This window comes from Stegodyphus dumicola, chromosome 6 (assembly GCF_044657685.1).
Source record: "Stegodyphus dumicola isolate Sdum_Otavi_A_Nest chromosome 6, ASM4465768v1".
In the NCBI taxonomy this organism is placed as follows: Eukaryota; Metazoa; Arthropoda; class Arachnida; order Araneae; family Eresidae; genus Stegodyphus; species Stegodyphus dumicola.
Window position 1 is genome coordinate 138,619,505 of NC_140773.1, and position 27,434 is coordinate 138,646,938.

The 27,434-nt window shown below is 32.5% G+C and overlaps 1 protein-coding gene across 2 annotated transcripts in view; it reads right to left on the reverse strand.

Moving 5' to 3' along the window:
* LOC118182302 (reversion-inducing cysteine-rich protein with Kazal motifs-like) overlaps positions 1 to 27,434 on the reverse strand; it is a 211,043-nt gene that overhangs the window by 20,923 nt on the left and 162,686 nt on the right. For both annotated transcript variants that reach the window (XM_085818926.1, XM_035351638.2), the window contains 4 exons: positions 24,961 to 25,098; positions 15,456 to 15,641; positions 15,213 to 15,332; positions 12,628 to 12,709 (listed from right to left, as the gene is read on the reverse strand). In XM_085818926.1, coding sequence (XP_085675052.1) covers positions 12,628 to 12,709; positions 15,213 to 15,332; positions 15,456 to 15,641; positions 24,961 to 25,098 — 526 coding nt within the window. The remainder of the gene's footprint in view (positions 1 to 12,627; positions 12,710 to 15,212; positions 15,333 to 15,455; positions 15,642 to 24,960; positions 25,099 to 27,434) is intronic.

Sequence of the window (27,434 nt, forward strand, 5' to 3'; positions counted from 1 at the left end):
GTTACATAGCAACGAAGTTCGGCTGAATACCTTAATACCACATTCATATGCGTAGCCAATATAGGCTTTTATAAGCTGTGTTTAACTACTCCCTAAAGCAATCAGAATTGAAAGAAGCAAATAAATCTCAACAGGGAAATCGGAGGAGCATAGGAGAAGGGAGCCCAATCGATCTATAGCGGACTAACATCCTATCAACAGATAATCGCATTCATCCACCACTGAGAGACTAGTGAACAATGCATTGAATAATTAAGTCCAAATATGAAATGTAAATTATATAAACATGTAATAAACTAAATGTTTCCTATAACACAGAGTCATAAATATAAGCTTGCAAAGCTGACAAATATATTACATGTAGTAACATTATCATACAAGGCTAGACTAAGTTACGAAATTGTGATTCTTCATCCTAAATGCCGTGAAAAGTCTGATGTTAACATTCTATGCAATATATGCAAATATAATTAAGTGCAGCATTAAAGCCACCCTTGCTACAGTTCTGTCTCTTATTAAAGAATTTACTGTTCAGTCTATGTAGATGAAAAGCTTAAATTAGTTATGACATTTATACCACCGTCTGAACGGAGCCTTAAAAGGTTGTCCTTAGGAGTTCCGGCTTCCCGAGATCGCCTCCGGAGTAAGTGACCAATATAACCGTGTATGAGATACTTTGCCTGAGTCTGGGTGGCTCTCGCTCTGGTGTTCTGTACATACACACAGAATAATGGACTCCTTTTTTCCAAAACGGACTGCAAAATGGATTTAAAATGGATTCAAAATGGAATATTTTGTGTTGTAGAGCTATGAATTTATGTATATAACACTTTTTTAACATCTAGTTGTGCACCTCCCTATTTTTATCGAAACCGGCAGCATTAAAATTACGCTAACAAATTAAGTGACGAACATTTTTTTAAAGATCTATTCATTAATATAAAAATTTCAGAAAGGAAGTCCTATTCACAGAATTCTTATTCTGGAAAATACTTTCAGGATTTAGAATTGGTCCACAGCCAATTCTTATGAGTTAGTTGCGGACAAACTCATAAGAGGGCTGTGGTATTATCTGCATACATCAAAAACATTTCTAGTTTAATGACATTTTTATTTGATTATTAGATTGCGATTCTAAATTAATTAAAGTTCATAAGAATATTAATAACGTATTTTTAGCATTAGAGAATACATAAAATTACTTGTGTGAAAATGCTTTCGGCACACCAGTTATAACACGCATACACAGAAAATATATACATGTGTGTGTGTATATATATATCATTAAAAAAGGTATTTAATAGAAAAAACTAATCTCGATGTATTTTAATCTACTATTTATTAATTGACCTCTCAAGACAAGTTGAAAGTGACCTAAAAAATCTCAGGTTTTAAAATTAAATATTTCGGTCACTTTTTGTCACATTTGTCTGCTCTTTTTCCTTTCCTTTTTTTTTTTTTCTTTTTCTGTCATGAATATAATATTTTTCTAAATATAAGTATAGGGACTGAAGAATTGTATAAAATGTTGGATTTCGTAATTTTTACAAAATTATTTTTCTTTTTACTTCCTTGTACGAATTAAGGGAAGTACTGTAAACTTGAAAAATTTCGATTACTAGATTTTAACGGAAATAGTATCCATTTTGACTATTTTCTTGCGTGATGTCTGTACGTAAGGAGAGGAATAAAAGATAATCCAAAACATATTGTTATGTGGATTTTTTTTAGGGACGTCTATATGTACGTACGTATGCTAGGTACGCATTCGTATGCTCGTAATATCTGTATAAATTCGCAAGATTATCTCGCATTTCTTTATGCAATATCAAAAACGATTAGCCATAGAACACTGAAATTTTGCATATAAGACGGCTATAATATCTAGTTCTGCCCTTTACAATCGTTGGTCGTAGCCATACACTTCCAATCAGAAGTATTTTAAATGGTGAAAATATTCATGTTTTCGCAATGTCAAAATTAAAAAAAAATAATTTTTGGACAACTTTTAGTGCGGTCTCCCGATTAATATACTTACATGTGGGAAAATTTTAATATTCATTATGAAAAAAAAAAAAAAAAATTCCAAGAAGTTTGACTCCCAACGAGAAAAATTGACCGGGATATTTACTTATAACATTTGTAATTTTGGATGTAATTTTCAACTTGATTTGAGGAATCCGTTAGTTAAATTAGAATAATTCGAGAAAATAAGTTCAAATGAAAAAGTAGAAAAAAATGTGTATAATTTAATAGGACAATAATTAAATCATATGATATCCAAGTCAGATTTTTAAATTTCAGACATGAAAACATTTGAGAATTTTCGTGATTGGAAGTATATGCCTGTAACGAACAGTTGCTGAGAAGCAATAATTACATAATTCTACAAAAATTTATGACACTTTATCATCTTACAGTTATGATTTCTTTTGTTATCTACTTCCTGAACAGCAGATGTTTTCTAGCTAAACTCTATGTTACATACATGTTCTTTGTGTATGTTCTTTGATAATCCTTTTGTTTGGAGTTTCACACACCCTTTAGGCCTTGAATCAACGTTTTTGAATATTCATGTTACTGACTCATCTTCCTGATTATTATCGGCTTATATGTTGATCATACTATTAAAGGTATCAGATCAGGAAGTCCTCAATTAGATTCAGGTTCAGGTTTCCCTTATCCACAATGATAAATGAAGTTACGTAGAGTGAAATTAATCCTGATAAATGGTGTGTATTCTTCGCTTGGTATTATAAAAAAAAAAAAAAAAAAAAAAAAAAAAAAAACAAAGATGCTATAGATTACTTTTATTTATTTCTTCATGTTTCATTTTTGAATAACCACATTCAGTTTTTGCGAGTCAAATCTTAATGTTTAATTAAATGCTATCAAACGTACCTCTATTACAGGCTGACGTTTCAAAAACCTTTATAGGTTTTTTGCAAATATTACTGGATCTGCATTTAAAAGTTTTCAATTGAAATAAAACTAAAACAAAGAAATCTATCTAATCTCGTGCAGATCCAAACACTCAAGGTGTTTAGTTAAGATTTCATGGTTATAGTTTATGCTTCCTCTAGAAGAAAAACATATATATTAAAAAAAATTCTGATGTGGGCAGCACATGACATATGGCCTATTAAATTGTACAGTTTTTTTTGCTGCACTTAAACGTAATTCCTCGAATTTCATTAGAGATATTCATTAGAAATTCAGTTCTCACTTCATGGCAAGGCAAAAATGCATAAAATCCAAGAGCTTCATTCAAAATTATAAAATATTGCAAAAATCTAAAATACCAAATACAGTTAAAAAAATTACAATAAAAAAGGAGTTTCTGCCTCAAAATAAGCTATTCGGCCAACGGGCAGGAGGACAAGTTTTCTATGCACAAAACAGAACTGGGTAAAAAGACTCTGAATTTGGATACCAGCAGACTTAATTCACTATTCTACTTAGAGTTCCAAATGTAAAAATAGTTGGGTTTAATGTTACATTTCAAATGTAAACAATCTAAACAAATCCTTAGGCTTAATGCAACTAAAACTTCTAAGTTGTTGATAATTCTACAACTATTGCATGTAGATTAAATAAAGGCATAAAAACCTTAACCGGAACACAAGAACAACATAATTCAATCACTTGGTAAAGCAAAAAATGCACAATTTACCACTATAAGCATAAAAAAAGCGTTTGATGCGGCCAATTTGCAACCAAAAAGAGAGGTGCACAATTACATGTTATAGCAGTTTTCAGTTTTACGGCTAACGATTTTTGAGTTATGCGAGATACTTACATACGTACATACAGACATAAAAAAGATTCCTTCTGAATCCATTTTACAATCCGTTTTCGAAAAAAGAGTCTTTTATTCTGTCCGTACGTACAGTTCTCAGGAAAAACAACTTTTAAATGGATTCGAGAGCGGTCAAAATGAATATTTTCGTTGAAATGTGATATCCGAAATTTTTCGAGATTACAATACTTGCTTTACTTCGTGAAAGGAAATATAAAGAAGAAAAAGAAAAAGTACTCTAAATTTTTCAATATTTCAAAATAAAGACTTTCTTATATTAGAAAAAGCGAAGAGGAAAAAAATGTGTGTCGCTCAGACGCACTCAGCTGATTAGTGTTTACGTTTACAGAGTGTTAAGCTTTGCGATACTTTTTTATATTCGCTATACTATTTGCATTTAAGATATCAATTGATAAAGATATTCGTCTTTACGCCAGATATCTTCATCAGTAAAACTGATGTAATCAGCAGTTTGATGAAATACTGCTGATTGATGAGATCACTAGGATTGATGACATCAGTAAAACTGTACATGTGTTACTGCTTGTAATCGTAAAAAAGGTTCAAAATTTCGGTTTATTTTTTTTGCTTTTCTGCCGTGTTTATTCACAAAAGTTTACATGAACTGTTAACACACAAACTACTAATTCAGTGTTTGAAAACACTGGAAAATATCAAAACGATGAATTTAGTTATTCTACCTTACTAGCTTAAAAGGAGATATTAGTTTCGAACGGTAATTTTGCGTTGGTTCATTATAAATAGTGTATCACTTTTTAAATTGCATTCAAATATTATCGCTCTGTATTAATTTTTAATGAATTAAATAATAAAGAATTTGTATGTATGTATGTTTCTCTCTGCGAAAAAACGACGGAACTTAGGACCATCGAATTTTGAATAACGCAATCCTCCACCCGAATATGTGCACCCAGAAGATCGAATTTTGAATTTCAAATTTGTTTTATTATTATTTCATATTTTGTAAAAATTTGATATATTTTTGATTAACAAACTCGACGATTTGAAAGCGAGCAGTGGCAACACTCTTCGAAACATGCGACATGCGACGGAGGACGTGGGCACCACCCCTCTACCAATACGGTTAATTGGTATAGCGCCACGTCCACCTTTATCTAAATAACCATGCGTGGTCATTGTGCTAATACACTAATACATAAATATACATACAAATTTGGTACTTAATACAGTGGCGTTAAAGCTAATTAATGGTAGACACTGGATAATACATTGCCATGTTACAAGGTGTATGCAAAAGCATGGATACGATAGCATATAAACATAACGTGTGTACTCATATATTGAGTACACTATGATCCTTTGAAGCATTATCATTAGATTACAGAAGACATGTACACTGCTCAAAAAAAAAAAAAAAAAAAAAAAAAAAAAAAAAAAAGGACAGTCCTATATCTCCCGATCTACTGGGCCGATTGACAAAATTCAAATTGCGTTCTTCATGTCTCGAAAGCGTGACTTAGGATATATATCAGATTTATATATAGCACTATTCTAACATAGGTATTTTGACACAAAATCGGACTTTTTCTGAAATAACATACCAATTTTTTTACATATTTCGATTCTACGACTCAAATTACGCCTAAATATGAAATTTTGTAAAATTTGGAGCGAAATTTACGGAGAAATTCACAAATTTATGTTGGCACTTTTTTGTCAGTTTGCGCCAAGAATAGTTCACTTGGCCAACTTGTTAATATATGGCAACCTAGTTTCCTTTCCCGTGAGAGGAAAAAAAGTCACCATCGTTCCTTTTTTCCAAATAATATTCTTTATATTATATTTTTAATTATAACTTATTATTTTAAGTAATTTTTTCTTTTTCGAATTTCATTTTAATTGTTTAAGTTGCACTTTTTTTTTTCTTTCGAATAACTGTTTTAAAAATTTCTATTTACCTATTCGAACTGCGTAAATAAAGGTGCAGCGTTTAGTTTTTTTCAAATAGTTTTCTTTATATATACGAGGGCCATCCAGGAAGTAAATTACGTTTCCGTCTGTGTCCGCTAGGGGCGGGGCTAGCGCGGCCATCTTGGGGTCAGAGCGTTGCGCAGCTCAGTCTGCATCTAGCCGTGCTAGTGAGAGGTTCGTGCTGTGCTCCGTTCAGATACTGTGACGGTTTGAAATGTCTGCGTTAATTGAAAATCCCGCGAGCTGCGAGGTGCGCTCAGTAATAAGGTTTCTGACTGCAAAAAACTGTAAACCGATAGAAATCTATCGGCAGCTTCGTGAAGTGTATGGGGACAACATTATCACTGAAGGTGGAGTGCGTCAGTGGGTCATAAGATTTCAAAATGGCCGAACCAATGTTCACGACGAAGATCGAAGTGGGAGACCCAGCATAGTGACCGCCGAACTTCTCGAAAAAGTCGATGCTAAAGTCCGTGAAAATCGAAATTTCACAATAACGGAACTTTCTTTGAGTTTTCCACAAATTTCGCGAAGTTTGTTGCACGAAATCATCAGCGAAAAGCAAGAAGAGGTAACGAAGTGGTTGAAGGCGCAGGCGGCCGAATTTTTCGACGAAGGAATTTCCAAGCTCGTACATCGCTACGATAAATGCCTTAATTTGTATGGTGACTATGTAGAAAAGTAGTATTTGAGTGTGGCTTTCATCTGTATATAATAAAATTTGTTTCCTATACTTTGTTTATTTTTTATTCCAAAACGTAATCTACTTTCTGGATAGCCCTCGTATTTTTCGTCATAGTTATTATTTTATATATTTTTAAAATTTTATACTTTTATTTTAATTGTTTGTGTTGCATTGTCTCTTCAGATAATTGTTTTAAAATTTTCTATTTATTCCTACGAACTGAGCATTTTAAATATATTTATTAATATCAATTGTCCAGAATTTGATTTTATTTATTCGAACTGCGTTTCTTTCGGAAGAATACTTTGTAACCCAGACTACGATGAGTTTGAAAACTGCATACTATATGAAAAGAGAAAATACAGTAAAGCACAGTTTTACACGCCTTTCAATGTTCCGTTCAGAAAAGATATATATAAATAAGAGAGATATATAACCGACATTTTAACTTAGGATGACTTGCATACACTGCTTTAAACAGTTTTATCATTGTGCCCATTGCTTTACACAATTTTATCCTACATTTGGTTTCTTAAAATGTTATTCATATTTTAGTCAAATATTTTATTTTTGAAATCGCAAGAATCAAACATCATAACATTGAAAAGTTTTAAATTAAAAAAAAAAATACAAATACTAAATTTTACGAAAAAATTTATTTTTCTTCTCTTTTTCTTTAAGCATTCTGAAAGTATATTAAAAAGTATCCAACTTTTCGAAACATTTTGGTATTTCTGACAATCATTTTAAATAAAGTTATCGCCTTCCATTTCATAAAGGCCCACAAACGGCCGAGCGGTAAAGACTCTGATCACTGGTAGTTCGGTCCGAGGTTCGAATCCCGCAAACGGGCTGGTTGCATGGGCGTTTTCGTGGTTTTCCCAATGTGTAACGTGTATACGAGCCAGTTTTCCTTAGAAAGTCCTCCACGAAGGCATCCCTCCCTTTAGGCAGATAGCCCTCGCGTGCTTTGCCATAATTAAATAATCCAATCCAATCCAATCCTTAATTAAATATAATTGATTTGTAACTTCTACTAGAACTGACGTTAAGAATTGAAGTGAAAATAAATAATATCGTGTGCAATCTTGATTAATATAAAATTTAAAATATTTGCACAGAAAAATATTTACATTCAGACAGAAAGTTTTTTGAAATATTTGCAATTACTTTATAAGAAGGATTTATTAATAACCGTAATAATTACTCATTATATTACTGATGATTAGGAATCAGTTCTTGACAATTACATTCTAAATTAGAATTTTAAGAATTATTAGAATTTTAAATTAGAATAATGAAAATACGCTACGCACAAAAATACATTTTAGGATAAAAAATGAGTTGATTTTTCATATTTTAAAACTTCTTGAATTCATTTAATAAACATCGTATCCTCGTTGTTAATTGAATTCAGAATGTTGGGTGTCGTTTATATAATTATTCTTACTTGTCCACGGAATCTGCTGACTTATCCACCGATTAAGTAGCAGCAGATCATTGCTACATAACCATTGAACTTCCATTAATTTAGTCTCTAGAGGGTTGTATATTTATATCATAATTTGACTTTTATAAAAAGGATTATTCTAAATCTTATGTTTCTATAAAAATATACTGTGCTTTAAAAATATGGATGATAGTACCAGCCGCTCTTTCAGCCACTTCAAAAGCATCAGTTTGTTTAGAAATAAATTGTGCAGTTAATGTCATAAATTTCAAATAAACATCAAACGAAAATTCTCAGTTTTAGACAATTCGATTTAAACGAAGTAAAGTAGCAGACGATAAAACGCCGAAGGTAAAAATTTACTCTCACAAAAATTTACTCTTATTAAAAAAAAAAAAAAAAAAAAAAAAAAAATGATAGAGAGAAATTAAAAAAATATTAAAAAATTTATTTCAAAAATAGCTTTTCATATAGTATTAATAAATATTTATTACGCATCATTGAGGGAAAAAATGTCATATAATTAATTCTCCGTAAAATTTTATTGAAATTTAAGGTTAAAAATAGCTGTGGCAATACAATGTGACAAAAATCCATAGACCACATTTGGCGTTATTATCGCTCAAAAAAAAGATGCCAAATTTCAAAACGCGAAAATATGTAAATTTGTGTATATCTTAGAAAATTTTGAATAAAAAAGTCTAATTTTTTTGCAGATATGCTTAAAAATATACCTACTTTAAGATGATGGTAAAAATTTTATAGGTTATAATTCAAAATTTTTTTCGAAAAATTTATAAAAATTATTTAAAAATAGAAATTAAAAAAATAAAACACAAAAAATGGGTAAATTTTATTTGGAATGAACCTAAATTTCGAAATGTGAGAGAAAAAATCAAAAAAGTTTAATTAAAAAAAGAGATATAAATAAATATTTGCCAAATTCAATTAACATTAAGGAGCTAAAATTTTGAGAGCTAATATTTCAAAAACTACTCGTACGATTTTTACAAAACTTGGTATTCTGGCATAATTTGAGCCGTAGAATCGAAATATGTAAAAAAATTGGTATGTTATTTCAGAAAAAGTCCGATTTTGTGTCAAAATACCTATGTTAGAATAGTGCTATATATAAATCTAATATATATCCTAAGTCGCGCTTTCGAGACATGAAGAACGCAATTTGAATTTCGTGAATCGCCCCTGTAGAACGCGAGATATAGCACTGTCCCATTTTTTTTTTTTTTGAGCAGTGTACATACTGAAATATTAGGTGCGCCATGTAATGCTGGAATAAGTAATTAGTACAGTGAATTAAAAGTTGGACCCTAGATTAGTACTGTGTGGTACAGTGTCTTACTACTGCATTATTTGTGCTGTTTCCTAAGTACATTAACCAATGTACAAAGATATTAAAACACGTGTTTTACGTACACAGTAATTAGTGGGTACCCAAGCGTTAGGTAAGTGCTACTTCAACATACATTAACAATAGGTACTTAATACGATGCTGAACAGATAATTGGTACAATTAATTTTAGAGTCCGACTTTAATGATGTCCGACATTTTGATTTTTGCGATACGGTGCCGTGTTACAGGATAAAATGTGCAGATGCATAGTTACATTATCATATATACAGAACATAAATTCATATACATATATACAGACATTTTGAGTACAGACACATTAGGTACATGATTATTCAGTGCGTAATAGATGCATATTAACTATACAGTGTCAAGATATGTGATAACACTAGTAGATACATAGGTACAATTACATATAAACAAGGATATACAGACACAATTACATATAGACAAAAGCGTATATACGCTTATATTTGGTACACAATATTCATTGGTGGCATAAACATTTGGCACTTACTTCATATACTTACATAAACTATAAATCCATAAAATAATGTTATAACTAGCAATAGACGATTATTAATTTCATAATAGGATACTAGGTTGATATTTTGCCTTACTGTGTCACGTTACGTAGAAATATATGCGGGTGCATGGGCACAACTTCCTATCTACAATGCTATACTGTACTACCTATTTACAACACTCTTCGAAACAAAACACTTTTATCTCCAGAGTGAGAGACTGTTGTCATTCGGAAAATTATACGATATTTATATTTCAGTTTTAATTAACAACCTCGGCCTTGAAAGCAATGTATCGTCACGGCTGAAAATAAAGTACTTTTATGTTCCATGTGCCAGCGAGTAAATTCAATAAATCTTAACGTACTTTCAGATTCAATCTAGAAGGTTACTCAGTAATAAACTAAAAGCAATAAACACAGCGCAGTTATTAAGTACATTTTTTTTACTTTTTAATGTGATTGATTTAAATAAATTTACATTAAAATCACGATATGTCCAATTAGAAATAATCAATATTTTTATGAAATGGAACGAGCTGGACTCATTCAAATCATAACCTATTTTTTCTTTTTTTATAATAATTATTTTAGGAGGTTGGACGCTCGAGCGGCTAAAGCTGCCGTGGAATTCTGCAGGAATACACTACTTTGTCGCAAAATCGCTAAAGGAACAATGCTTTGAATCTTTTCAAAACGATATCATCATGAAATTTCCGCCATAAAAGTAATAGTAACATGCTTATAATTAAAGTTTTTGGGGACAAATACCTGGTTAACACACAAACTATGTTTGTAGTAACATTTAAGTATGCAGTAAATAATTTTTGCCATAATTTCCAACCATAAGTCATTACTTATGGAAATTCGCGTAACTGCAAGAAGGTTAGTTAAGCTAATACTTTAAGTACCAGTGCAGTACATACCTAAAATTTTAAAATTTTTATGCATTTTCAGTCAGCGCTTATAGATAACATTCAAAAGTCATTTAATATATTTTTAATATATTATATACAAAGGTGCTAAGCGGGAAAAAAAAAAAAAAAAAAAAAAAAAACCTGAAAGGTTTCAGATTTTAACAGTCGCTCAAACCGGTCTGTTAAGGTTTTCACGCCCTCGCTGAGCTCGCAGTCTACCAGTCTGCTGTTCAACTGCCTCCTGCTAATTCATTTGTTTTTGTCATTTTATTTTTGTTATTAAGAACCATTTTCTTCGCGCTTACGTCATATATAATTTAACAGCAAAATGACAAAAATTTAAAAGCAACATAGCAGCATTTGTTTAGAGTTCCCGATGCAGTGTTAAGTGTTGGCATACATCTTTTTATATTTTTTCCGTCTCATATCAATATTCACCATATCAATAGCATATTCAGTTTTCTTGTCATAGTTCATCTTATCAATATTCAGTTTTCTTAGATAGATGGCTTGCAAAACTTTTTTTTTTTAGTCTTTTAATTAAAAATGTTTTGTGTGTTAACTATATTTATCAAATATCACGTCTTTGCACTTATGTCACATAAAGTTCTATTCAACAGCAAAGTTGCAAAATATTTTAAAAACAGCATACCTTTAGAATTTCTGATAGACAGTTTCATGCGTTGAAATAAAAAAATGTTTTATTCCGTACAGTGTTGCCACTGGACTCTTTCAAGTCGTTAAATTTGTTAATCAAAAATTCATTAAAATTTTATAAAAGACGAAATACAAAATTCAAAATTTGGGCTTCCAGGTGCCCACGTTCGAGTGGAGGAATACGCTATTCAAAATCTGACGGTCCTAGGTAACGTCATTTTTTCACAACGCGAGGAACACACATATACCTGTAGATTCTTCCTTCTTAATTTCTTTAAAAATAATATAGAGTGACAATATTTGGTGGCAACAATTTAAAAAGTGATTCACCGTTCATAGGGGATGACGTAAGATCCCATTTCGAGACTAATAACCTCTTTGGGCTAACGCCTTTTTGGAGTAAGAAAAAATCGGGAAAGGGACAGCAGTGAAGCAAAAAAGGTTGAAGAACTATGAAACTACGACATAGAGTATATATTTGTTAAGAAAGGATAGTGGAACAATCAGACACAAGAACCATCGAGTTCTACTGAATAATAATAATACGCATATCAGATGTATCTACTAGTTCTAAGATTTAAAATTCTGTAACATCAAGCCATAGCACAATAAACAGTTTGCATAATTTATGCATCACTTCTGTGGTTTGGACAGAAGCAAAAAATATTATATAAAATAATTGTTGACGCGATAATATAATATAGTGTAATTTTATATGAGAAATAACATGTATTCTAACTACATGAATCATACTAATTCAGAAGTCAAACAACAAAAATCAGCGTATTATTTACATTATTATTCATTTGCGGTTTTGCAGCTGAAGATGGTGGTTCGGTAAAACCATCGAAACTAGTCTGTGAAAAAAATTTTGTAAATAATAGGCTGATTTTTGTTGTTTGACTTCTGAATTAGTATTTATTCGGCGTGTTATTGTGTCTTAATTACATGAATCATTTCAATACAGGAAAATTAAGTCATACATTTCGATTAAAAACATTTGAAAAAATTCAAAGAAATTCACTGATGGAGCTCAGCGCATTGAAGTATTGCAACCATGTTAATAACTCTAATGAAATGGAAAAAAATATATCGGAGTTAAGAGATTTATATGTCGTGCAAATAAATTTATTATGACTTATGCTAAAGTATTTATGACCTTTATTAGAGCTGCGATTTGAATTTTTCGTATGCTTTAAATTTCCGTATAATAAATATTTGGCACAATAACATCTGAATAATCTTATTTTGAAACAGTTCACTTTAAAAATTACCTCGCAGCACATGGATTTCTGTATGTCTTTCCATTTAGTCCACAGACTGGAGAATAATGCAAAGAACACGTACACAGTGGACCTGAAATTAGAATATAACATTAAAATTTTAGTGGTAAATAATGGGAAAATAAATTAATGAAAGAAAAAAAAAATTATATATTGCTAGCCGCTTGCGCAGCCAGGCGTCTAGAATAGTTATTATCATAAAAGGGAAACATATATAATGGTTCTAACGAGTCCAGATAATATTTCATAAAAATATTCGATATTTCTATTTAGACAACTCGTGATTTGATGCATTCTAATTTAAACCAAGTAGATTAAAAAGTTTAAAAAAAATGTTCCTAAGAGCTGCGTTTATTGCTTTTAAATCGCTTGGTTTGTTAATCAGTAACAGGGAGATTAAATTTGAAGATTAAACTTCTTACGCTTTACAAAATGGCAACATGCTGACGAGAGGAAGATAAAAGTATTTTATTTCAGTTAGTGGTTCAATTATTTAGATGCAACATATCGTATTTAATACATTCAGTTGAATAACAAAATCATAAAATATTTAAAAACAGAATATCTTTAGAATTTTCCGATAGACAGTCTCTCGCGCTGCAGATAACAGTGTTTTAATCCGTACAGTGTTGCTGGCTTTCAAACCGCTCATAAAGCATTTCAAACTTCATACACTACTCTCTTTCAAATCATTGAGTTTGTTAAAAATTCATTCAAGTTATACGAAACATAAAATATAAAATTCGAAATTAAAAATTCGGGTTTCAAGTGCACATGTTCGGATGGAGGACTAAGTTACTCAGAATTCGATGGCCATAGGTACCGTCGTTTTTTCACAGTGCTAGAAACATAACATACATTCATGCAGATTATTCATTATTAAATTTCTTTAAAATTAATACGAGGCGATAATATTTCGCGGCAACAAAAGTAATACAGGTCATTACACACATTAGATTGCCGAAAATTGCACATATTAGATTTTGCCGAATGGCAACAGTCTGGCGCCCTGGGGATAAAATGTTTTATTTTGAACAACATTGCCACTTTATTTAAACTTAAGATTTTAAAACTTTACCTCGTTCCGAAATTTCATTTATCAAAATATTCTGCTAAATTTATATACCCTATTAAATATTAGAGTATATAAGATCCTACTAAATTTTATAATGAAATATAACAAAAAAAGGGCGTCTTATTTTCAAGAAAGTCTAGCTTTAAAAAAACTTCAAGACTAAGCTCGTTAAAAAAAAAAAAAAAAAAAAAAAAATATCTGCAGTGGCGGCGCGATCCATAAGCTGTTCCTTAGGGTCTTGGTAGTCTTCTGCTGGAACGCCTTGCAGCTCCCACGTAACGTTTCATTTTGTTCTATCATCTTGAAATTGTCGAATCAATAAAGTTTTATTTTCAGTTTTGGAAACAAAAAGTAAGATGGCGGTGATATGTCCAGCGAATAGGGCGGTGTAACACAGTAACAATTTTTTTGTTTTGGTCAAAAACGACTGCATTGTGGGACGGCGCATTATCGTGCAACAGGAACCAATTTTTGTTTGCATGAAAGTCCAGATGCACATGTGTGATGCGTTTCACTAGCCGATCAAACACACCCATGTAAAACTCCGCTTTCACTGTTTTTCCTTCAGGAACGAATTACTTGTAAATTAATCTTTTGCAGAGGGAAAAAAAAATCTGAAGCTTTCAGATTTTACATTACGCCCAAGGAACATTTTTTTAACGTTTTGTGTGTTACCTTTACTTATTAAAAGTCATATTCTTCGTATTTCAACCATAAAATTCAGTTCAACTGCAATATCCCAAAGTAATTTTAAAATGAGCCTATCTTTAGAATTTCCGATACACAGTCTCGCGCCCTGGAGATAAAAATGTTTTTTTTTTTCCTACAGTGTTGAAATTGCTCGCTTTGAAATTGTTGAGTTTGTTAATCAAAAATCCGTTAAAGGTGTTACAAAATATGAAATTACAAATTCCAAATTTTGGGTTTCTAGATGTCCATATTCGACTAGACGACTAAGTTATTCACAGTTTGATGTCTCTAGGTACCGTTTTCACAGTGCGAGAAACATGCATACATTCATGTAGATTCTTAATTATTTAATTTCTTTAAATATAACGCAAGGCTCACATATTTGGTGGCAAGAATTTGAAAAGTGAAACGCCGTTTAAAATGAACCAACGCAAAATGGCAAAACGAAGTTAATAGCCCTTTTGGGCAAATTGCCCCTTGGGCTAAAATAAAAAGCATTGTCTTCACCCAGGATTTTTGGAAACGCACTTTCTTCGGCTTTGATGGGTTTGAGCCAACCCACTTTGCACTGCTTTGTTTCTGGATGGTAGGCGTAGCAGCACGATTCCAAATACGATTCCATTACAAACATAAATAATAATTCAAATTATAATTATTTCCTAAACAACTCAACTTATCCTAATAAGATTAAGCAGATTAGAATTAAAATGTTTTTTACTGTATAGTTCTGCTTGTTGTAGACAGATAGACGATTAATATTCAGTCAGTTTTAAACTCTGTTGTGAGACATCATATGAATAAGAATTCATACCTGATATAAGTTCCATATTTGCATTTGTTAAGGAATCTAGCTTGCAAACTCTTGCACATCTCAGCTCTCCTGCAAAACAGTAGCACACCGTGCAATTTCCAAAATATTGACCTTGATGAGCTACAAAAAAAGTCCAACATATTAAACAGTTGTAAGAGTGTAAATAAGTTATAAGAGTGTAAGTAATTTTATAACAGAACCTAATTTTATTACAGGATGAGGGTCATTGACTTCAGTACTTACGTATCTCCTTCCCAAGAACTGAGCAATGTCCTTTGTTAATACAAGGCATAGCAATACAGTTTTCAATCATTCCTTGCTTGTTACAATAGCAAACAGAATTGCAATGCTTTCCTCTGTATAATCTCGGTATTTGTGTATAAGTTCCTCCCGGTACAACCAACTGTGACACGGCACCCATTCTACAACCTATAAAGGAAAACGACAGATAATATTTATGACGAAGAAGAACACTTCTAATTCATTGCAAGCAAACAATCAGTCAACATAAATTATTTACTATGCATGATTTCTAAGAAAATGATAAAATGATACAAAGACATGTTCATAAATATTGTATTACCTTGTAAATACTATATACCAGCATCATTATCAGTTCATCAGTATTTTATCCTCAGGGCATTATTACTTAACGTAGTATTGAAAACAGTATTACTCAAGTATTTTAACAGCAATGTATCGGCATATACCGAGTCTTCTAAAATAGACTCACGGTTTTCAAAATTTATAACAGAAAAACGGTTAATGTTAAAACAATTCTTGCAGCAAATTCCTGTGTTAGGGCATAAATGAGTTCTTGATTTTAGTTCAAATATTTTCCGACAGATGGCACTGCAAGTACCTTCCACCGTTCTTTGCAGTTTTGATATATGCAAATCATTAAAATACGCATCCGCACAAGGGGTTGATATTTTGAATAAAAGGATGTTAACTGTGACTGCACGAGCGGTAAAGAGCTGAAAAGCAGATTCTACACGAAAGTGTTGAAAATGAGGATCCGTTGGAGGAAAAGAAATTCCCTGTATTGGAAATTCCGCCGACTGGAGGAGAGGGTAACAGAAGCAAGCTTTCAATGCATATTCCCAGGTCGCTAATAATCCGCAGCCGAATACAATAAAAACATTGTAAGAGAATTTTAAACGAACAGGTAGTGTTGCGGATGAGAAAATCGGAACTGTTGGACGGCATCGGTCGGTTATTACAGAAGCAAATCTACAGGTCGGATTGGGAAAACAACTGCGCGCTCCGCAAGAAAACAGTCGGAAAAACTGCAGCCGCATGTCAATGGAGTAAAACTGCAGCCGCATATCAATGGAGTAAACTAGCGGCGTATAAGATAATACGTAATTGCCTGGCCTTGTTTCCGTACAAATTCAAACACAGTAACCGCTTCAGACCATATCCGTAGAGAAAAGGAACATGTCTCCCAATGAAATGCTGGAAATGATTAACAGTGGCCATATTGATGTGAACTCTATATAGTTTTCACATTACTTCTATTCTAGATGGTTTCGTCAACAAGCAAAACTGGCGAATCTGGGAAACTGAGAACCTTCATGTGTGTGTTCCACTATCACTCTATTCTCAAAAAGTGACTGTACGGGCAGTTGTTTTCACAAGAGGTATAACTGGATCCTTTTTTTCTCTACGTGACACGTTTCAACGTGTGACTACTGAAAATGCTTTAGTCTAACCATCTGCGACACCCTGCTTCATACAAGATGCTGCGAGGCCATCACTGGATGCTGAAGTTTTCACTGTGTTAGATGAATATTTTGATAACTGTGTTATTACTTTAAATGCTTAACAGGAAAGTAATTAGAGTAGTAACCAGACTTGAATCCACGTGGTTTCTTCCTTGAGATCACTTGAAGGATGCAGTATACGGTAAAAATCCCCGAATACTTGAGAAACTTGAAGAAATGAAGAATAGCGAACACTGTGCAGTCATTCCATTTGGGTATTTGGGAAAATGTCTGCTAATTTCGTCCTCCGATTACAACATGTGATTGTGGCTGATGGTGGACAGTTCGAAAATATTGTAACGTAATTTTCATTCGTTAAAAAATCTCGAAACATTGTGATGCGCTATCTGTCGGAAAATTTCTGAACTAAAACCAAGAATTTTGAGAAGAAACATTTATGCCCTGTCACATGAATTTGCTCCACGAATTGTTTGTTAATTTTAACCTTTTCCTGTTATAAATATTTGAAAAACGTTAGTCTATTTTAAGATACCCGATATTTGTTATATGCGTACGAGGTTGTAATGGATTGAAGTACACAGAATCGATGATAGCTTGATGAAATTTATTTTCCAGAAACACTTTACAGTTCTGGAACTCTTCACACAAAAGTAATCACACAGTTCTTCTAGTATCACAGAGCACAATTAGTAGTTACCACTTCAAGTTACTAGGAACGTTGAACAAATAGGCAATTTAAAAAAACCTCAAATGCGTAAGCTTGCACAGCGATCTTTCAGTGCTCTGAACTGTTAATACACTCATGTCCATAAATTAAGGATAATGCAAAATCAGGCAAAGGAAGAGTTAGCAAAACAAATTTGACTTACTTGTAAAGCTTATTTATTAAGCAAAAGGTAAAGAACAAAAAAAGATGCCATATGTTTGATATTATTAAAAAAATTAGCGATTTTTCCCCCCTGGAGCAAATTTAAAAAAAAACTATTTACGAAAAACCAATATTACATGGTTGCTATGATTGTTAATACAATGTATGTCTCCCAGACGATGCAATACAGTCCGTACAACGCCTAGACATGCTGAGTATCAAATTATCGATCTGATCTTGGGGAATATTACACCACCCAAAAAGCAATGCTCTCCGAAATTCCGGTAGACATGTAGGAGGAGGTTGACGGGCTGCAACTCGTCGGCTAAGCATGTCCCACACGTGCTCTACTGGATTCAAGTCCGGTGAGAATGCTGGCCAGTCCATACGGGTGATATCCTCCGATTGAAGGCATTCGCTTACGATGTTTGCACGGTGAGGACGGGCGTTGTCATCCATAAACACAATTGTGCGTCCATGGCGCTCCGAAACAAACGTACATGTTGTTCCAGAATGACGTCCCGATAGATTTGGCTTGTCATGGTTCCAATTTGAACATGCTGGTCAGTTCTGGAACCCAGAATAATTCCACCCCAAACGAGCACTCTTGCACCACCGTAACTGTGTCGTTCAATGATGTTTTCTTGGTGGTAACGGGTACCTGGAGCTCTCCATACGAAAGTCTGGCGAGAATCAGAATGCAAGCTAAACCTGGACTCGTCGTAAAACATCATACAAGCCCACTGTTGCGGTGTCCACAATGCGCGCTCTCTACTCCAGGCTAACCGCAGGCGACAGTGAGTTGCAGTTAGTGGAAAGCATCTGACAGGTCTACGAGCATATAGACCAATCTGCCCTATTAAGCGTCTGTACACGGTCTGCCTTGAAAGTGTCGTACCAGTGGCTGAAGAGACAGGTCTGAGTCTGTGCTCTGCCTGTTTCGTTTGGCAGTAACTGTCAAATACCGGTCCTCATTCGGCGTTGTAACTCTGGGGCGACCTGTACTGTAACGTCTACTCACATTACCATCATCTTGGAATCGTTGCCAAAGCCTGGAGATGACACTCTGGGCAATTCCATGTTCGTCTGATACTTCCAGTTCGGTACGCCCACATTCCAGACGGCCGATAATTCTACCACGTAAAAAATCATCCAAATGCGTCCTTTGTGTCATAACTATTCGGTTATTGCACTGAAATGCTTATAAAGCGCCTGCGAACAATTTTACTTCTTTGCCTGTATTCCTTATATATCACTCTCTTACACTCTCGTCATTGTGACGTACCATCGGTGTCATCTAGTTACTTCCTGAAATTTGCATATGATTCTTGAAGATGTGTGTAGTGATTTTACAGGTGATATATTTATTTTAGAGTTCGATTTCCGGGTGACTCCGAATTATCCTTAATTTATGGGCATGAGTGTACTTTGAGCTAAGCTGAAATCTGATTCTCTCTCCGGTCTTATATAGTTTCCCCGTCCTCCGAAAAATTTCCAATACTTTCAATTTCTCAAAATTACTGGAAGGCATGCACAGTTGCAATTACATAAGGCCGAATACAACTACGGTAACATAGCGATCGGACCATATCCAGATACACAGGGATACTAAAATTTACTTCTAATTTCACTAGAATTATTCACATATATACAAAATTCAAAACAATAGGTGCTACACAATTGGATGATTTAGCTGCATAACTTATCTCATCGCCGCTGCGTTTTCATTCTCATTTAGCTACTAAAGGATGCGTTATTGGATCAAAGGATGTATTTAGAGCTTAAACAGGCTGATAAGATTCCTTTCCAAGAGTACCAGCTGCACTGTTGTCAAAGTAAAGCAGAGTCCAGTCCTTTATTCTCAAATTATTTGCCGCGATTATGTATATGATTATATTTTGCTTCTTCGGCCATTCTAAATTCGAAGTGATTTGCAAATAAAAGACAAGAATTAGAGGGGATGTATTGTGCAGTCGGGAAAATCTATTCTCTTAATTTTTCAGAAATAAATTAAATGAAATTAATATAGAGTTCCGATACATGGAATTTTTTTGGATTCCTGCAAAAGTGAAACATAAAAATTTTGTACTTCTAGTTTAAGAACCAAGCATTTGAAAGCACATATTTCTGTTCTGTCCTTTTTAATGTATTTTTAGATATTGAGCTTCATTATAGGTGAAAGTTTTGCTGCTGTTTTGCTTTGAAAGACTCGAAAGGCGCAGTTTCGCCAATCGCATTTTGCTCTATTCAAATCTCTGTGACAAGACAAAAATTATAGCGGAATTCAATGAAATGTTGTATTTTTTATCTAAGCTCTCAAGGAATTCCTATTTAATTTTGTACTTTGTTTAAGGAATTCATTTCTCTAATACAAAATATTATATCATTTTAAAATATTACAATAAATCCTTCTCAGCAGGTCAAATACTGTCTTCCTACATCAAATACCTAACCAAAATATGAACGCAAATGTGAAAATTAAAACTCCCCCCCCCGCACTGAAAAAAAGCGATCAAAATGTTTTACTGGCACACGAACAAATGACAAAGTGGAAGATTATGATTAATGTATAACTAGTGCTTATAGTAAGCCTAACAAGTTTTGCATACACCGGGGAAACCAAAAAAAAAAAAAAAAGTGCATTTGAACCGAAACCGAAATATTATGAAGTATATTTATGTACTGAAAACAGCTACCGAACTGCACATTTTTTTTAAAGAAATCAAGATTTTTATTAACAAATATAAAAAATATTATAGAAAATTTTAAAACTTCTCTTAATAAATAGTCATTTAAACATACATAAAAATAACAACAATATCCAAAGAAAAATTTCAAACTTATATTTATTTTGTATCTAAAATTTTAAGTTTGGTACATGAAGGCGTTTCTTTCGTTACTCTTTGTAATTAAATATATTGTCAACAAAATGCTCAGTTACGAATTTTTTCCCTAAGAGTAATCGCTTTGCTTTGAAATACATTTATATGTAAATATCTCTAGCTCACAGTTGAAATTAATACGAAAAGAAAAATGGCTGATCAATGAGCATCTACAATCCATGATGAAGATAATTTTTAGTAAGTTTCTCTCCAATGCCCCAAACTTTATCGGAATCGAAATGCCCTCAAATAGAAATATAGTAAGAAATAAAGAAGTTTATAACTATTTGCATACAGACACGTGTATTTTTATTTATGCGTTGACTGATGCAATGATTCATTGAGCATGTTAAAATTATTTGAAATAAGTGAATTTTTGCGCTAAGAATAATCGCTTAGCCTTTCATATATATTTATATGTGAACAGCTCCAGCTTGATCAATGAGCATCTACAATCCATGATGAAAGTAATTTCTAATAACTTTCTACAATGGTTACAAACTTTATCAGAATCGAAATGCCATCAAATGTCAAGCTGTACTAAAAAATAAAGATGTTTATAATTATTTATATGCGAACAAATGTATTTTTATTTATGCTTCGAAGAAAAATTTGATAAATGAGAGAAAGAGTCTAGGTTGTCATTATTTATTCTCAAGTTTTGTCTTACTTGGGAGAATTTCTATGTAGACAAAAAGTAGGCAAAGAATAAAATCAAAAAGTAGACTTAAAGTAAACTAAAAATTTCTAAGTAGACTAAAAATAAATAAATTATGAAATCTTTCTAAATCTTCACAATTTTTTTTATTTTTAGATTAAATTAAGGCAAGTGATCTAATAATTAATTAAACACGTTAGATTCATCACAGATTGTAGATTCTCATCAATCAATCCGGTTGTTTTCATATTCATTTGAACTGTGAAAATGTTCTGTTAATTTAAACTTATTTCAAAGCTAAATTCTTAGCTAAGCCAAGTTCTTAATGCAAAATTTCGTAATTGAGCATATTTATGTTTTTGAAAAGTGAGAATGAAAGTTAATCAAATCTATAGCTTGAAATCTTTGAATAAAATTTATATCATATCGTAAACTAGTTAATTTCATTTATTTTTCTGATACTTTACTCAAGTTCGTTTTTAACGGTGATGAAAATAATGTTTACTTGTATTTCAAGTAACAAATATTTTGAAATATTATATTTGCTACAAACAGATAATTGAAATGTATTCGCGGGCCTCAAAAATTTGTTTCGAAGGCCACATGCGGCCCACGAAGCCCGTAGGTCACAAACCCACAATGGTTTGAGACCACTGTCTTCATTCAGCATGTAAAAGATCTGCTAATAAAAAATTATGATTATAGTTCACATTTAATCTAAGTTAGCAATTTAACAAGATAATTTTTATAGATCATTACATGTAGTCATTATAAGCAACTTATCTTTCCGTAACTTCATTTATAGTAGCTTCTCGTAAGTATGAGAAGCAACATTATATTTATTTTAACGGCTTTTCATAAAGGTTATTTTTAAGAGGAACCGACTTGGAAACAAAATAGTTTAGGAGGGGAATAATTCATGCATTCCAAAAATAGCATAATCACACAGAAAAATATTTTCTTTGCACTAGTAGTTGACCGCGGAAGCTATGGTTACGGAACAATGATTACAATTGAGACTGTGAATAGCGTAACGATTTCTGACTAGTTTAGGGTATGCTGGTGGTAGAAAATCTTAATGCTTGCCTTCACAGCGACGATCTAAGGACGGAAAATTACGTAGACTGATCTTGGTAACGATATAGAAGCGTAACAGGCTAAGCCCATTATAGAGTGTTTTCATCTTTTAACAAAAGCATGCATTTAACTCCTGTTATGAAAGTATTTGGCTTACGAAATGGCTTTGAAAATCTTTAATAGCGTTAATGCTACAGACTGCAGCTACTCAGAAAATATTGATAATAAGAATTGTATTCATTTGCCACTGCATTGTTTATAAAAAGCTTTGGAAAATTCATTTATTTTTGGTAAAATAAATGTATTAGATATTTTAATGCTTTTGAGGCAAACAGGAGGGGCGGGTGGGGCTATCGGTATTTCCGGGAATTTCCCGTGCCTGTGACGCTCATTTTTGACCACATATGGATGCTTTAAAAGAAGAAACATTAATCATAACTGTAGAATTCATGCAGAAAAAAAAATAAATTTATACGAAGAAGAAGATTTAACCCTTAAATGCATTAATTTTAATTTTTTTTCTTAAAATCAAAAGTACATTAGAATTTATATCAAATAAAATAGGAAAAATACTAAAAAAAGGTCTAAACTAAGTTTTTATTCAAATTTTTGAAAAATATTATTAACTTTAACAAAAAAAATATAATAGGCAAATGTGTAATAACAATTTTATGTAATAACACAAACCTTATAAACTTGTTCAAACAATTTAAAAGCTTTGAATACATCAAAATAACAACAAACACAAAATTAAAAATTCGTAAACGCAAATGATGTGCACAGCCTACACATCAGCTCACAATAATGAACGTTACACCGTTAGTGGTGCCACCATATTGAAATTTCCAAAACCATAATACGTAACCAGTATGTATCCAATTGGTTACACTATGAAGTAAGCTAAAACTTGTGTTTTGATTTGATTTACATGACTAAATATGAGTATGTTGTCAAATGGCAATTACATGCATTTAAAGGTTAATGGCGCTCTAAAAAAATCGAAAGATAAACCAATGTTAACCACATTAAACTCAACGTCTTAACTCCTTCGTCGTTACAGATTCTTAATAGTTGGAGCTAATTCTTTATCCTATTGCAAAAAGCGAGGAGCCACCCCAATGATTTCATAAAATGTTATAAAGATGTCGGCACCTTTATGCAAGTACTGACTATTTGCCAAGACCGTGACATGAGGGTCCCGTTACGCTTGATGAGAACTGTTTTCTTTATGATACCGAATATCATAGGAGTGCCACCAAATTCTGCACACACTTGTATCTTGTAGGCAGGACAGGTCAGGTACAACTGTATGGGGCACAAAAAGAGTCACAGACAAAATTGGTAAAGCACACTAAACATCTAGCCTCTTCAAGAGCCTCCACCTGGCAGTTTATGTATCTAGTCATTGTTAGTCAGCTTAAAAGGCGCTGGCATATTTCCTGCAAGCTCGCGACTCTTCATCAAAATTAAAACTTTAACATGGGCGTCCCGTCGGCTTTGACGAGGGTTACTTTCCTTATAGTAATGGATTCATAAAGGTGCCGGCACTTTTATGCCTTTGCGAAAGACTTATTTTAGAGTCATTAGGTTATATTCAGACCACAATTTTATGTGATCATCTAGATTTTCGGAGTTTAAAAAACTGCACATATAGTCTGCATAGTTAAAATTAACCCCCGTAGTATTACAGCAGGTTCCATGCTATTGTGGTACATATGGAAATTAAGTGGCAGAGTTACTGACCAGAAAAAGAATAAACAATCTTTCAGGAGTCCCTATTTTTCAGTTTTTATTTCTTCCTATATAAGAATTTTCATTAACAGTTTTTAAAAAAAAATTTGCAAGTTATTCAGGAAGAAGAATTCAAATAAATTTGGAAGGATGACTTTCTCAATTTCTCTATGGATGGATGACTTTCTCAGTTTAAAAATGATGAGGTACTGTAACAGCGTTCGATTTTATAATCTGGGCATGATTATTTTACCAAGTATTCGCGCAAATTTAAAATCAATTCTATTTCAGGAATGATACTGAAATGGATGATTCCATCTTGAATGTCTAACGGATATCATAAGGAAGCACTGTATATGTAAGATATTAGTAGAAGTGAAGACCTTCAGGCTAGATGATGTTAAAATTATAATCTGGCTTATTATTTATTGTTATGTGATTGTTTTTTTATTACATATGTATATTTTATGTGTCTTATATATATACATTTTATGCATATAATATTTTTAATTTAGCTTGTTTATTGGTAAATTGTAGTCTTTTAATTATTTTTATTTTTATTCAGTGTATTTAGGATGGATTTATATTACTGTATTAAACTTTTCATTCATTTTCATTCATGACTGGACTGAGCTGGAGCGCGACATGTTCTGCTCAATTACCGTCAGATATTTTAATCTTAATATTGCTGTTTATTCTTATTAGAATGTAAGTTTCTTTTATAGAAATAATATTGTAATGGGAAGGGGGATACGCGAGTAAATAAGGTACACGAGGAATACTATTTATAAGATTTCAATGTTACCTGGTACACAGACGAAAGGAGCACAGACTTCTCCAAAATTACAGCTGCGATTTACAAGACACACTTCATTCGCTCCACATGTCTTCGCTTTACATGGGTGAGTAACATCAGTGGCAGTATGCTTGTACTTGCTTTCCTCTGAAAAATATATCTCAATCAGAAAAATAATAATAATAATGATAAAAAAAAATCATAATTTAAATTACGTCTAAAGGGGCGTTTTTTTTAACGTTTTGTGTGTTACCTTTATTTATTAAATATCATGTTCTACGTACTCAAGCTATAAAATTAAATTCAGCAGCAATATCGCAAATTAATTTTATAATGAGCAAACTTTAGAATTTCCGATACACAGCTCCGCGCACTGAAGATGAAAAAAATTTTTTTTTTCCTACAGTGTTGCAATTGCTCGCTTTGAAATTGTTGAGTTTGTTAATCAAAAATCCGTTAAAGGTGTTACAAAATATGAAATTACAAATTCCAAATTTTGGGCTTCTAGATGTCCATATTCGACTAGACGACTAAGTTATTCACAGTTTGATGTCTCTAGGTACCGTTTTCACAGTGCGAGAAACATGCATACATTCATGTAGATTCTTAATTATTTAATTTCTTTAAATATAACGCAAGGCTCACATATTTGGTGGCAAGAATTTGAAAAGTGAAACGCCGTTTAAAATGAACCAACGCAAAATGGCAAAACGAAGTTAATAGCCCTTTTGGGCAAATTGCCCCTTGGGCTAAAATAAAAAGCATTGTCTTCACCCAGGATTTTTGGAAACGCACTTTCTTCGGCTTTGATGGGTTTGAGCCAACCCACTTTGCACTGCTTTGTTTCTGGATGGTAGGCGTAGCAGCACGATTCCAAATACGATTCCATTACAAACATAAATAATAATTCAAATTATAATTTTAAAATGAGTCTATCTTTAGAATTTCCGATACACAGTTCCGCCCGCTGAAGATAAAAAGTTTTTTTTTTCCCCCTCTTTGTAGGGTGTTGCCATTGCTCGCTTTCAAATCCTTGAGTTTTTTAATCAAATATTCGTTGGTGTTACAAAATCTGAAATCGATAATAAAACAAATTCAAATTAGGGCTTCCACATGCCCATATTCTATGGAAGACGTTATTCAAATTTTGATGGACCTAGGTACCGTTGTTTTATTACAATGCGAAAACCATACATACATTTATGCAGATTATTCATTATTTAATTTCTTTAACTATAAGACAGGGCGATAATATATGGTGGCAACGATTTGAAAAGTGATACCACCTTAAGGTTTTCGAATCAAAATGCCAAAACGAAATTAATACTCCTTCAGGGCAAATTGCCCCTTTGGACTTAAAAAAAATAAATAAAAAAAATAAAAAAAAAAAAAAAAAAAAAAAAAAAAAAAAACTGAAAGGTTTCAGATTTTAAATTACATCTAAAGGGCGTTTTTTTAACATTTTGTCTGTTACATTTATTTATTAAATATCACGTTCTTTTCACTTAAACCATGAAATTAAGTTCAAGAGCAATATTGTAAAATAGTTTTACATTGAGCATATCTTTAGAATTTCTGATATAGAGTCTCGCGCGTTGGAGATAAAAATGTTTTTTTTTTCTCTACAACGTTGCCATTGCTCGCTTTGAAATCCTTGAGTTTGTTAATCAAAAATTCGTTAAAGTTTTACAAGATAGGAAATCGATAATAAAACAAATTCCAAATTTCAAATTTGGGCTCCCACATGCCCATATTCGCAGTAGGATTACGTCATTGAAAATTCGATGGCTCTATGTACCGTTGCTTTATCAGAATGCGCGAAATATGCATACATTAATACAGATTTTTCATTATTTAATTTCTTCAAATATAATGCAGGACTCTAACATTTGGTGGCAACAGTTTGAAAAGTAAAACGGATATTTATAGTGAACCAACGCAAAACGAAAACAATAGTCCTTCAGGAACAATGCCCCTTTGGACTGAAAATATATATATAAAAACCCACCACCACACAAAACAATCTGAAAATATATCAGCGAAAGAAGAATAAAATTTAGTGTTAATATACAGTTTTATGCTGTATAGGTAGGTTATCGAAGGAAAAAAAAAAAGCACAGAAGGGCTGTCTCTGCCTTAGGTAGATTAGATTGCGCCAGTTCGGGTATTCTTTTGGGAATCGCCGCTTGAAAAGCTAGGTCTGTCAATGAGAAAATATGCCGGAATTTATTTTCAAGGGAAGCAGGGGCATATTCACGTTACATATAAGGAAAACCAATGGAAACACTTACGCAGCCAGCCCAAATTTGAACCCGGGTCAAACCATCAGATTTCAGTGGTCTTATTAATTCAATAACTTGATGAGGCTTACATAAGAAAGGAAAAAAAGTAAAGATCTTTGAAGTCATTTTGAATGATAGAAGAAGCTTAAATCTAGAGAAGAGCTTTTGTAGAAGCTTAAATCGTTATCCTTCAAACCTACG